Source organism: Amblyomma mixtum, chromosome 3 (genome assembly GCF_055824585.1).
Source record: "Amblyomma mixtum isolate Tamu chromosome 3, ASM5582458v1, whole genome shotgun sequence".
Lineage (NCBI taxonomy): Eukaryota > Metazoa > Arthropoda > Arachnida > Ixodida > Ixodidae > Amblyomma > Amblyomma mixtum.
The window spans coordinates 116,398,737-116,411,347 of NC_143014.1; the positions used below are offsets into that span (position 1 = coordinate 116,398,737).

General features: G+C 47.3%; 3 protein-coding genes and 1 pseudogene across 20 annotated transcripts in view; 2 read left to right on the plus strand and 2 right to left on the minus strand.

Moving 5' to 3' along the window:
* Nucleotides 1–5: 5 nt before the first annotated feature.
* LOC149351511 (uncharacterized) lies at nucleotides 6–1,710 on the minus strand. The gene is made up of 2 exons (XM_089580857.1): nucleotides 1,287–1,710; nucleotides 6–530 (listed from the first exon to the last, which is right to left on the minus strand). Exons 1-2 carry the CDS (start codon nucleotides 1,350–1,352, stop codon nucleotides 6–8), a joined length of 591 nt encoding a protein of 196 aa, XP_089436983.1. The 5' UTR covers nucleotides 1,353–1,710.
* Nucleotides 1,711–3,377: 1,667 nt separating this feature from the next.
* LOC149351512 (uncharacterized) lies at nucleotides 3,378–4,790 on the plus strand (annotated as a pseudogene). Its single transcript, XR_016289325.1, has 5 exons — nucleotides 3,378–3,816; nucleotides 3,881–3,986; nucleotides 4,145–4,220; nucleotides 4,500–4,626; nucleotides 4,779–4,790. The product of XR_016289325.1 is annotated as an uncharacterized LOC149351512 (transcript).
* A 2,325-nt stretch (nucleotides 4,791–7,115) lies between these two features.
* LOC149351513 (uncharacterized) lies at nucleotides 7,116–11,469 on the plus strand. Its single transcript, XM_089575611.1, has 3 exons — nucleotides 7,116–7,274; nucleotides 7,488–7,706; nucleotides 8,416–11,469. The coding sequence occupies exons 1-2, from the start codon at nucleotides 7,116–7,118 to the stop codon at nucleotides 7,686–7,688; spliced, it is 360 nt and encodes a 119-aa protein (XP_089431737.1). The 3' UTR covers nucleotides 7,689–7,706; nucleotides 8,416–11,469.
* Nucleotides 9,547–12,611, minus strand: part of LOC149351514 (uncharacterized) — a 77,675-nt gene continuing 74,610 nt past the window's right edge. For 14 of the 17 annotated variants that reach the window (XM_089580873.1, XM_089580869.1, XM_089580874.1 and 11 more), the window contains 2 exons: nucleotides 12,507–12,601; nucleotides 9,547–12,245 (listed from right to left, as the gene is read on the minus strand). The gene's annotated coding sequence lies outside the window, so the exon portion shown is untranslated. The remainder of the gene's footprint in view (nucleotides 12,246–12,506; nucleotides 12,602–12,611) is intronic. The other 3 variants (XM_089580863.1, XM_089580859.1, XM_089580865.1) reach the window with 3 other exon arrangements.

The window sequence follows — 12,611 nt, forward strand, 5'->3', positions numbered from 1 at the left end:
CCACACTAATATCTGTCTATTTCATTGCGCTGTGTGGCAACCACATCTTTGAGACGTTCCACTTCATTGACAGGCTCACCACTACTTAATAACCAGGTTGTACCAGAAGCAGGTGGACAGCTGGCAGTGCCTCCCTCTTTTTCATGTGCTTCAAACTCTAAAGCTGCTGCAGATGATCGATCAGTAGACTGGTCACCAAAAAATCCTACTTCACTGTCTTCTACAGCCGGTGTTTGAGCAACAGATAGATCTGAAATCTCACGTGCCTGTGGAGAGGCACTCAGTGTCCGCTTCTTGGGTGACTTGCTAAGCTGTTGCTTTTTGCCAAAGCTGAACATACTGGGGCAGGCTGTTTCTCGCAGTAAGTTGTTGCCGCTGAATACACCGGGAATAAAGTCTGATGGCAGGAAATGCCTTGAACACATTCTTGTGCTTTTTGTAACTTTGAAGTGTTTCCCTTCGTCGCGCTTGATGGCGATGATCCACTTTTTGTATAATGTGGCATCCCTTGGGAAGCGATGATATGAAACCTGCAAGTTTCAAAAGATTTACATGTAAGTAAAACCTACATCAACAAATAATCCATCAGTAACCCATATGTGCAATACATGACTACTGTGACCTGCGCGCGACATTTAAAAATACTTCGGACAACAAACATAGTTTTACTGCAACGGTGCAAGTGTTTGTTACCAGGCTGCATATCCGTCAAGCGGGCACTTTCGATCGCGATTTTTCGCGCCACGGATATAGCGATCGGCCGCAAGCGTAGGCGATCGTGTTGTGCGCTAGAGCTCGGCAAACTCGGTGCGGTTCGGTTAGTTGGACCACAGTGATCACGATCGGAAGTCCCCGTGTGCCACCGGCGCGAGAATGTGCGCCCATCGCTTTATCCGCACTATCCGGCATCTCAACCGCGGCGCGATTAATGCCGAGCGAAGCATTAATGCAGTCCTTGTGACCACGGGCTTACAAGAGCGAGCGCCATGTCCCTAATATTCACAGCCTCTGCACATGCACAGCATCTGAATTTGCTCCAACGACAAGGCTGCTGCCACGGCTGAGGGTAAACAAAAAAGGTCCGCAGACAAAAACCGCGGGGTTGACGTGAGAAAGAAAGGAAGCCTTTCAAAACTTTCACTAGCATCAGTTAAGGTACAACACGTTACTTCTCTTTAACTCGAGGTTATCTTTTTTCAATGACACGACTATTAATAAGGGTACGTCCGATGTTTCCCTACCTCTCGGGCACGGATTACGCGTGTGTGAAAGCAAATACCACGCACCTTGTTACCGCCTGGATCCTTGGGTCCTCGCTGTTTACACCAGGGGACACAGCAGTGCATCGGCATTTTCGCGATATGATGTGGGTCGATCAGCGGATGACCAGCGGATTGTGAATCCGCGCGGGCCTTGCGCAGTCTCCGCTTCCCATAGAGCAGGGGTTCTCAAACTGGGTTCCGCGGAACACAGGGGTTCCGCGGGCTGTCTTCTTGTGTTCCGCGAGAACCCTCACCGGCCCTGACCCGGCAGCTGATATATGAGACTGGCTCTGAGTGCTACTGAGCCACGCTTTGACTTGCTTTTAAAAGGGAAGCAGTACCACCCATCACATTAGTATTTGTATTAATCTGTGCAATAAACATTTAACCTTTGCAACTCTCTCTTTGCAAAAATGCACTCGACAACATTGCTGGTAAGTGAAAGCGGGGGGGGGGGGGGGGGGGGGGGGGGGTTCCCTGGAACTTATTGAAGGCTTTTGGGGTTCCTCCAAGCAAAAAAGTTTGAGAACCCCTGCCATAGAGTAATGGCAGTTATGCCACTTCCTCGCCGCAACCAAGATGGCGGACCTAACTCTCAGCTTGTAAACGAGATGGCGCTGCGCATTTCGCATATGGTCTATTGTGAAGTGTATACGGGTCAGCTTTCACGAAAGAAATTCATGACCGTGAGTGGTCCAACAATACAGTTCGCGTCTGCGCACCACGCACATTTAAGCAAAGTGAAGTGCGGCTAACGTAAACATTCATGAAGTGACTTTGTTATGCTGGCGGTAATCATACTCTATCGAATCAGATAGCATAAAAGAAGCTTCGCGGCTGCCTGTGTCGCTTCTTCGACCGCCGTCGTAGGTAGCGATGCGACCGTTGCTATGCACTAGAGCAAACAAACAACTCGTAAACAAATTTCGTTTGCCTAGGTCAATCATCGGAACGACGGTGGAAGTGCCTCCTGCCCCATAATCCGATGGAGTTCCGGTCATCACTAAACCAAACGGCGGCAGTCTTGCTCGAAAAGCTTTTCCCGTCACCCAGGCGCATTTCTAGCATACACACACACGCACAAAAAAATCAGAAGCTACGAAACGCCAATTTACGACGCCTCCGTGCTGCACCGTGGGTATGGTGGCTACCGTGGGCGCAGCACAAATGCGCGCGCGCATACAAGCATGGCGCTAGGGACATGAACAGAAATAAACGGCGCCACCACCCCAAAATGGCGGCGCTCTAGGTAAAATGCATAAAATGGTCTATATTCTAGGCACTATAATTTAGTTGCACAATAAGGGACCGTATGCTAACGTTTTGCTGTAAACCCACCGTGAATAAAATGAAGAATGTTTTATTTTGCTAATAAAGTATGTTTCAAACTCAACAACATAATGCAAAACAAGCTTCCTCAGTTTCTTCAGTCACTTTCGCTGCCGCGAGGGTGCGCTGCGGCAAAAAACATCATCATTCTGAATATGGCGGTCTGCTTGAAAACAGCTGATTCCTCGAGTAGTTCCTGGTTTTTTTGCGTGTCGTTTAAAATCAAAGTACTTTGCGGATGTTTTTAGTGCGCATAAAAATCTGATTATTATGAGTACGCGGAGATGAAGTAACAAGCAGCGCTGGGTTCGAAAATCGATAACGACCACTTATTGTGGTAAGTGTGTTCTTTTTCGGTGCTTACTATCGATGACAAAAATGGACCAAAGATGCTTTTAGGGAGAAGTGTGTGATCTGTGGTTCTGTTTTTTTGTTTGGGAAATACGAGACGACCGTGCAGCGCGAAGTGTGGGGCGGAATAATGTTGAATGACCGTATGATCGTCTGCATTGTACGTAGGTGCGTAAGTTAGGAACGAACAACGACGAGAAAAACAATTAGGCGCACACCACCAACCGCCGTGCTCGTCCTTGCTACTTCGTAACCTTGCTATAAGTTCATGATGTAAACAGCGCGAACTACAAGGGACAAGAAAAGAAGGGACACAGGACGAGCGCTGCGCTCGTCCTGTGTCCCTTCTTTTCTTGTCCCTTGTAGTTCGCGCTGTTTACATCATGAATATCTACCAACTCGCCCAACTGAACGTTTTGCTATAAGTTGTTGCAATACAGCGCACGTTTATGATCTGCTGTGTGAACCCAAGTCATCGATAGCGCACGTCTGTGCTCTGTTAACAAAGTTGTACATTCCCCATTATTTCCCTACTTAATTCCCTGACCGATACCAAAAAAGAGGGGCCAGGGAATTTGCACGATTAACCGTTATCATTCCAAATGGCGTCGGCTAAGGGGTCAGTCCGGGTGTCCCGCGCGCAGTATCTGTTGATGCTTGAATTCATGGAGGAACACCCGGCTCTGGCACAGCCGGCGTCACACCTTTCCGCGGTCTACACGGCGGCTCGTAAGCGCGAGCTATGGCGCGAACTGGCGGACCTGCTGAACGCCATGGGCCCGGCCATGAAAACTGTGCCCCTCTGGCGCCACACTTGGCAGGTGTGGGCCAGCCGCTGCAAGAGTGAGGAGGCAGAGTTTTTGGCCGCGGGAAGGTGAGCGTGTCAGCATCGGTCTGTCGAATGGTTCTTGAACATGCCTCTCCACATCCTATCGCAGGGGCACTAGAGGTGGCATGCTGCCGGGGCTGACAGGCCGCGTTGTAAGGCTGCGGTCGCCGGTGAGAGCGCAAGGCGTGGCGCCGCCAATGTTCACAACCTCCCAGGTATATGATAAGCCGCAGTGGTGTTACAGATAGTTTCGTGTTTGCTGATAACGAAGGGTTCTTGTGTGAACCTCAGAGCCATGTACTGTGAGCAATGCGCTCACAGAATGAACGTCGAAACACTCGTGCATGAATGTGCGGCGCTGTGCCTCTTGCAGTACCAGCCCCGCATGTCCGTTGGGGAGGTGCTACTAACGAGCGGACTGCAGCAGGCAGAGGCGCGCTCACCAGCTGGTAGGTGAATTTTTAACCATTTGATATGTACAGCTTACAACTTGTGTACATTATTCACCTGATTGTGTTTTTTTTTACTTTTGAATATGAATGCCTAACCTGCTGGAGTTAGCAAATGCAACCTCAAGTTATGTACCTTCTATTTTCTTGCCCTTTTGCTAGTGCTGTTTTTTTGTCTTGTGACTCAGTACTAAGTAACCGTGCACTTTACCCCAATGCAATACAGTGTGCTGAAAATGTCCACTAAGCAATGGTGTCTTGTGGAATGACTTTGCACAGACGGCACCCCCCCCCCCCCCCAGACGAGGAGGAGCTGGAGGAGCTGCTGGAGGTGACACTGGAGGAGGAAGTGTCTGCTGAGGAGGAGGAGGAGCAGCAGCAGCCTTGTGCCACAGCCTGTGAGTTGGTCTGCCAATATCAGGCACCACATTACCCATTTTTCAAGCTGCTTGAAAATACCATTTGCAGGAGCAGACTATCAGTGTCGTTTTACAATAGCCACACATGTCTCCTTCATATCCACCATTGGTACGCTGTGCAAGTTTTTTTCTCTCACAGCGGGCACTGTGATGCCTGTGATGGTTAGGCGAATGTGCACATTGAGTACAATGAAACAATGCTGCTCTGTCATACTGCTGATTATGACTGCTTTTATCCCCAGCATGCATGCCAATAGTCTTCTCAGACATTGCACCAAACAGTCATCTTATTGCACATCCTGCTGTATTATATAACAAGTGTATATACAGTCACTTTTCCCCCTGACATTTGAAGGGAGCATTCGACAACGTTACCCACGAGATCATTCTCACCCACCTCTCTCAAACTAACTGCGGCAGAAACGCCTTTCAATACATTCGGCAATTTTTGACAGACAGACAATCTTACATTCGAATCCAGGATAAGGAACATGGCCCTTTTCATTTAGGAACCAGGGGTACACCACAGGGCGCGGTGCTCTCTCCCCTTTTATTCAATCTGGCTATGATGCGCCTACCGGCCCAGCTGGGCGCTGTCACCGGTGTACAGCATGCGCTGTACGCCGATGACATCACCCTGTGGGCCACACAGGGTTGCCTTGGAGACATTGAGTCCAACCTGCAGGAGGCGGCGACCATAGTGGACCGTTATGCTCGCCGCTGCGGCCTCCAATGCTCCACCCAAAAGTCTGAATTTGTGCACATACACCCCTCACCAAAGTGCACAGCCAAAATTTCATTGTCTCTTGAGACAGGTCCAATCCCTGAAAAAATCGAAGTCCGGGTACTGGGGCTCTTTATACATCAAGACAGACGGTCAGAAAAAACATTGGCCAAACTCCGTCAGGTGGGGGACCAGGTGGGCCGCTTAGTCCGCCGGGTTTTTAACAAGCGCGGGGGGGTTACGATGTAAGGACGCCTTGCGGCTGGCGCATGCATTTGTAACCAGTCGAATTCTATATTCGACTCCATACCTCCACCTGCGGAAGCAAGACGAGGATTCACTCAAAGTCATCCTCCGCAAAATTATTAAGCGGGCTCTGGACCTCCCCGTGACCACCTCCAACAAGCGCCTCCTGGGGCTGGGCATGGTGAACACATTTCGGGAGCTCCGGGAAGCTCACTTGACCAACCAATACACACGTCTCTCGAAGACATCGTCGGGTCGCTGCCTTCTTGCCCGACTACACATCCAACACACCACTCTCATGGAAGAGCGCGTACGTATTCCATCCCAGTGGAGATGCGCCCTCCACGTGCGCCCTCTTCCCGCGAACATGAACCGTGAGGACCATAATGACCGGCGCCTGGCGCGGGCGGAAGCCCTGGCCCGCCACTATGGATCGAAACCCGGCGTATTCTACGTGGATGCCTCCGGCCCCCACCATGGGGGATGGTTCACGGCCGCAGTCGTCCACGAATCCAAAACAGTGAACGGCCTTACTTTCCGACTTTCTCGCTGTCGCTCCCCTCTATACTTCTCCTCACTATCCTCTTCCTTTCCCTTTCGTTTCCGCCGGCTGCAGCTCGGGTGCTTAAGATATTAGATAGCAATTGCCGCGGCCGGCAACACTCTTTTGCTTCACTTTTTATTTTTTTAAATAAACCACTACCACCACCACCACTTTCCGAGCCCGTGACATAACACACGCGGAGGAGGTCGCCATTGCTTTGGCTGCATCTCATTCCAATTCAAAAACAATTATTTCAGACTCGCGAGGGGCATGTCGGAACGTCGAGCAGGGCTGGGTACCGTATCTAGCCTACCGCATTCTCCAAAACAGCGTCTATACCGGGGACCCCGCTCACCGGCGTATCGTTTGGGCTCCTGCTCACATGGGCCTTGAGGGAAATGAGGCAGCTGACGGCGCCGCCCGCGCGCTCTCACCGGACATTCCCCTCCGACCCCGACGATCAGGAACTCGAATTCACTCCAGCTTACTCGTTTAAAGACATTTCTTTACTTTATCAATCTGGCCATAGTCTTTATCCCCGCCCGTGTAAAGGTCTCTCAAAGGCGGAGGAGTGGCTTCTGCTTCGCCTATATACAAATACTTTGCTGTGCCCGGCAGCTCTAAAACACTTTGACCCTTCTTTCTCTGGCAGCTGTCCACACTGTGCGGAGAAGTCTTCGGACATCTACCACATGGTGTGGGCCTGCCCCTCCAACCCTGCTATCACCCCTCACCCCAACCCGGGAGGACTGGGAGGCGACCCTGCTCGGCTGCTCTGACCTGCAGGCCCAACGGGCCCTGGTCGCGCGAGCCCGGGCAGCGGCCGACGCCACTGGGGTCCCGAACTAGGGACCTCCACCTAGTACTTGTGAGGGCTGGCCCCCTTTGGGTCAGCTCATACCTCACCTCCCGAAGTTTATCTGTAAATAAATGTTTTCCACCACCACCATCCCCCTGACATTATGCAGCAGCACCCAGCAGCAGCTCCGATCCACCCCATGCGGCGCAACCTAACGCGGGCGGAGGAGGTGCGCCACTTGCTGCTCGAGACGCGGCGGACTGGGGACCTTACTGAGGCCCACACCAGGCAGGATGGGCAGTTTCAGGAGCGCCTCCTGGAGGTACGTGCAGACAGCAAGCACTCAGTACATTTCGTAAAAGGGAAGCAGCTGCATGCAGCATATTGTAGCTACAGTCACTGTTCAAAACCTCTGCTTGACCTCTGTATGACTGCCTGTTGAGAGACATGGTCCATATTTCAGTAGGGCATCCTTAATCTGAAACGAGCACTCCATGACCGTTAAGTGTACAATTGAAGCTCCCTTTGTGTGCAGCACCACCGTGAGACCGCAGCCTGCATGCGCAACCTCACCTCGGCAGTGCAGGAGTTGACGGCTGCTGTACGTGACAGAGGAGCCGAGGTGGCAGCGGCACTGCAGGTGGCGAGGACCAATTCCCTGCGCCTGACTGAACAAGTTCTGGCGGTTGCATTTATGGTGCTTTTGCTGCGCAACCAAATGCAGCCGCCAGAGTAACTTGTTCGCCATTTTTTTGTAAGTTATTTGTTTGCATTTTTCTGCGCCTTCTGAAAGATGCAGATGCCATGGGTATCATTTTTTTTGTCTCCTGCAAGACGCAGAGACCCTATGTAGCATTTTTTTGTTTTGCCTCCTGCAAGATGCAGAGGCCATGTATATTAAGTTTTTGTTTTGCCTCCTGCAAGATGCAGAGGCCATTATCAAGTTTTTGTTTTGGCCTCCTGCAAGACACAAAGGGCATATGTATCAATCTGCCTTATTCTTGCCGTATGCAAGACACAAAGGCCATGTGCATCAATCAGATTTTTTTTGCCTCCTGCATGATGCACAAGGTGTGTGTACTACACTTTCTTTTTTCGTACTTTTTGAACTTCTGTATGGTACAAAAACTGTGCATTATGCATTAGTTTGTTTTTGTGTATTAATATGAAAGCCTTACTAGTCCCATTACGAGAAAATTCGTGCCATGTGTGTGTACTCGCCGACAGTACAGAAAATCCCAGTGATGGCAAGATAGATAAATTCGTCGACGACATCCAGTGGTCGTATGACGCACACAGCAAGCCGAGCACCGTCCTTCCAGACAGTCATATACACGACATTAGTCTTATATACCCCCCCCCCCCCCCCCCCCCCCAGGCTGGCTGAGCTCAATGTTGCGCCAGTTTTCCCAGCTACATTTGTGCCCAAATTGTGATCAAACGTTTGTCGTACAACGTTCCAGGGTGCCGTACGCACGAGCTTTCGCATTGCATTCCCACACGGAAGCAGCCACAAGTCCCTGTGGCATTTTTTTTCAAATATGTCTCCTTCTGCAAAATGCATAAGGTATGTGATATCTAGTCAGTGTTTCGTTGGTTTTTATGTTAATTCTGCTTCTTTCGCATGTTGTTGTGTGCTTTAACGACCCAAAGCAATGCACGTGCTTGGATGGGCATTGCAGTAGAGGGCTGTGGCTTAATTTTCATCACAGGGTTCTTTAATGTGTGTCGACATTGCACAGCACGCGGACACCGTTTGTTTCACTTCCATCGAAACACGACCACCATGGCTGGTAATTAACCTGCTCCAATCAGTAGCAGAGCACTCCAACCACTGAGGTGCCGCGACAGGGCTTCTTCCCATTTACCGTCCAATGTGTGCAGTCTGACGTGGTATACATTTTAGTGTTCTTCACAGTGGTGGCATATTTTGCTGTCGAGTAGTAACCTGTGCTCACATGCCATCTCCTTGGTGTATATGTGGTATTTGCACTTCTCAGTATAGGTATGAGGAAGATGACCTCAATATTCAAGCAACGAGCGATAATCTCACAACTAACATAACTGAGCGTGTAGTGGAAGTAGGTGGTAGGATGGTCAAGCAAGATACCGCTAAGCTTTCTCGGGAGACGAAATTAAATGACAAAGCATGAACCCAGACAACACACCTACATCCTACGAACGTCCTTGGGAAGTCCGCGGCAGGACTTTAGGCACATCCCGTGGATGTCCTGAAAAAATCCTGAAAACATACGAAGTGAAACGCCGAAAGAAGTCCTTCGAATGTCTGACGAGTACATTTTTAGGACCTTCGCAGGACTGCAATAGGACGTTACTATTTTTATTTTTTCCTTGGCCAGGACCCAATATAACCTCGTGTCCTTTTCAAAAGTGTCGCTACTGGTCACGCATGACTGACCAAAATACCAGAAGGAGAAGCAGTGCCTCATAGCCGCAACAGAACCAGCTTCCGCTTCTGGCATTTCGGCCAATTGCATATGGCCGAGAGCGATGCTATAGTAAAAACGACACAAAGTTAGAACACAGGCCTGGATTATAGGATTATGCTGCACAGTGATTTAAAACACAAAGCATTGGCTAAAATAGTTTTATTCAAATATATGGGCATGCTGATGATCAGGCCGAATGCTGATTCACAGCTGAATTTTATTTTTTAATAACAGCACATGAAACAGAACAACTCACATAAAGGAAGCACTAACACAGCTTTAACAGCTCCTCTCAGGCATTTCTCGTTATTGACAGCAAGGTCATGGATGGTGTGCACATAGACCTTCCTTCGCAATGTGTGTAATAGGCTTCATTAACTTTGTTTAGCTTGTCTGGTTAGTATGAGCCAAAATTATCACGTTTTCAAACTTGAAGCAGTAGGATTCCAATACAATAAGTAGCCAAGCCAACCCCAGATGCAGAGTTGCAAAATTGAGAGATGCAAAATAACTATACGGCTAAAACAGCAGGTGTATACATATAAGTCATGTAAGGTCTAAACAGGCTTCGGGATGATTATCTTGGTCAGAACAAAAAATATTAATTGCACTGCAAAGGGCATGACATTAAAACAAACAGTAGCGGCATACTGTAAGGCATAAATATTATATGACTGTCTTATAAATAATGAACGCAACAAAACACAAATATGCCACTCAGTGCCTCATTGGTCATATGGTGCTCGGCTGCTGACCCAAAAGACACGGGTTCGATCCCAGCCATGGCAGTCCCATTTCAAAGGAGGCGAGAAGTTGAGAGGCCAGTGTACTGTGCGATGTCAGTGCACGCTAGAGGACCCCAGGTAGTCAAAATTATCTGGAGCCCTCCACTATGGCATCTCTTATAGCCTGGGTCGCTTTTGGATGTAAAAAGCCAAAAAACCAACCTAAAAACACAAATGCAACTTTTTTTTGCTGAAACAACAATACAAGCATACATAGCAGAGGTGAAAAAATCTTGATCACACTGCACGTAGCATAGCTAAAATGAGGCAAATTATGTGACTGCAATAAGGTATAGGAACTATATTCTTATTTAGAATAATCAATGTTCTTAAAACACAAATGACCCTTTCTTGCTATAACAGTAATACAACCCACTACAAATGTTCTTAAAACACAAATGACCCTTTCTTGCTATAACAGTAATACAACCCACTACACAGATTAGAGATTAAAATAATAACATAAGCACTATCTGTCAGGATCAAATTTCAGCAAGCATGCAACTAGAGATAAAAGCAGGTATATAGCTGTGCATAAGTAGTAAGTGGCCTTCAAGGCAATTAGCCAACATAAACAACAACAACAACAAGGCAAGATAAACATTTCAGTCAAGCTGCATGTGGAATGACTAAATAAGACAGGTTGTCTGACTGCTACAAGGTACAGGAACTATGCTTGTCTCACTCAAAACAATATAGATTATTAAATCACAAATGAGCCTTTTTTTTTTGCTATAACAGCAATACATGCACACAGATCAGAGGTTAAAATATTGACACAAGCACTACCATTCAGAATCACATTTCAGCAAGCACAGGACTAGAAATAAAAAGCACGTATAAGTGTGCAAAGGAGTAGATGGGCTTTAAGGCAACTAGCACGGCCAGAAGAAAAAAATTAAAACACGCTGCATATAGTATGATATTAACATTAACAAGTCATAAGACTGCTACAAGCCACAGGAACTATGGTCGTTTCTTACATAGACAATAAAAGTCATTGAAATCCGCATATCTTCTTTTTTTTTGCTGGAACAGCAATACAAACGCACTATGGGGGTGAAAAATAACTCTAGTAGTAGCAGTCAGGAACAAATTTACACAAGCATAGTGGGACTAGAGACCAAAACAGCAAGTATAGCTCGATACAAGCAAATTTCAGATGGGCAACAAAATGCCCAGCTTGGTTAGAGAAAAAAAATGTTCATGCACAAAGCATCGCACTTCTAGACACTTAAGTATACTGCAACTGCTAGGTATCAATAAAGTGACATGTTTTCAAGATATTGCTTGGCTTCTCATTCTAGGCAGTCTTCTTTTCGGTTCTGCTATAGTGTCATCGAAAAAAACAGTCATGTATACATGCAAAGCAGAAATCCTGCCACCTGGGCCAATGCTGAAATAGGCTGCCTTGCTGGAAGGAAGACAAAGAAGACCCAATACATATAGACACTTCTTTCAGTTCACCTTTTTTTTTCAATCACTGACTGCATTTGAAAAAAAAAACTTGCTGCACAATATACAAATTGCAGCACCTTCACATGGTGTTGGCACCAAATGGTACTTGCTGCAAGGATTTAATCCTTGCACAAGTAAATGTACATACTTCCAGGAGTAAAGCCACCACAAACAGACGGCCAAGTTAAGAGAGGTGCGTGAGGGCTTAGCAGGCTACGAATACCAAAGTTAACTTAAAGATACATTTCATGCCTAACTAAAGAGGCTGATATGCAGAAGCTTTCACAGTATCTATTGAAATAATCTACTGAATTCTGTGCTCTCTCAAAATTAATCACCTCTCAGCACAGTGTCACAGGAAAAATATCAACAGTTTCGAATGAAAAATTCTTGAACCAAGAGGTTAATATAAAAAAAAAATGTAGCACACTAGCAGCACACTCACCATTCAGGTTTGCTCAGGAGCACAGCTTTGTTCCCCAGTTCTCTTGCGCATTACCCGTTCAGTTGCATGCCAAAACTATGAGATGGCTACCTTTTCGATTTCTTTCAGCGTAGTTTGCTGTGCCTCAGTTGAGGTCTGCTGGTCGGTTAGGCAACCTATATACAAATGAGAGTATATATGTTATGTATTTTTATAAAAAGATATATCTGACCTCTAAAAATTTTTGTACCCAAACTTTACTGCATTTCCTTAATTTTGAACCAGCAGGCAAAGAGCATGGGCTTTAGTAACAAAGGATGGCATATTTCAACACATCTTATTACCAATTCCATTGCTGGACCATGCCTTCTGTGCAGGCAGTATGAATACAATCCCAAATGCACACTATGAAAGCTGTAATTCTAGCTTGTTCTAACCTGTGGTAACATTCATGGCACTGCAGCAATGAGCCAATGAGCCAGATGACGACAAAAATCCACGTGGCTAGTTGTGAAGTGCGTGAATGTGCAGACTGAAAATAA

Bases quoted from the DNA above. Each gene is read 5' to 3' on its own strand.
- LOC149351511 (XM_089580857.1), bottom strand. From the start codon at position 1,352: ATGCCGATGCACTGCTGTGTCCCCTGGTGTAAACAGCGAGGACCCAAG. The intron at 531-1,286 runs GTGCGTGGTATT...TGAAACTTGCAG, and splicing joins AGGATCCAGGCGGTAACAAG to GTTTCATATCATCGCTTCCC.
- LOC149351513 (XM_089575611.1), top strand. From the start codon at position 7,116: ATGCAGCAGCACCCAGCAGCAGCTCCGATCCACCCCATGCGGCGCAAC. The intron at 7,275-7,487 runs GTACGTGCAGAC...CTTTGTGTGCAG, and splicing joins TTCAGGAGCGCCTCCTGGAG to CACCACCGTGAGACCGCAGC.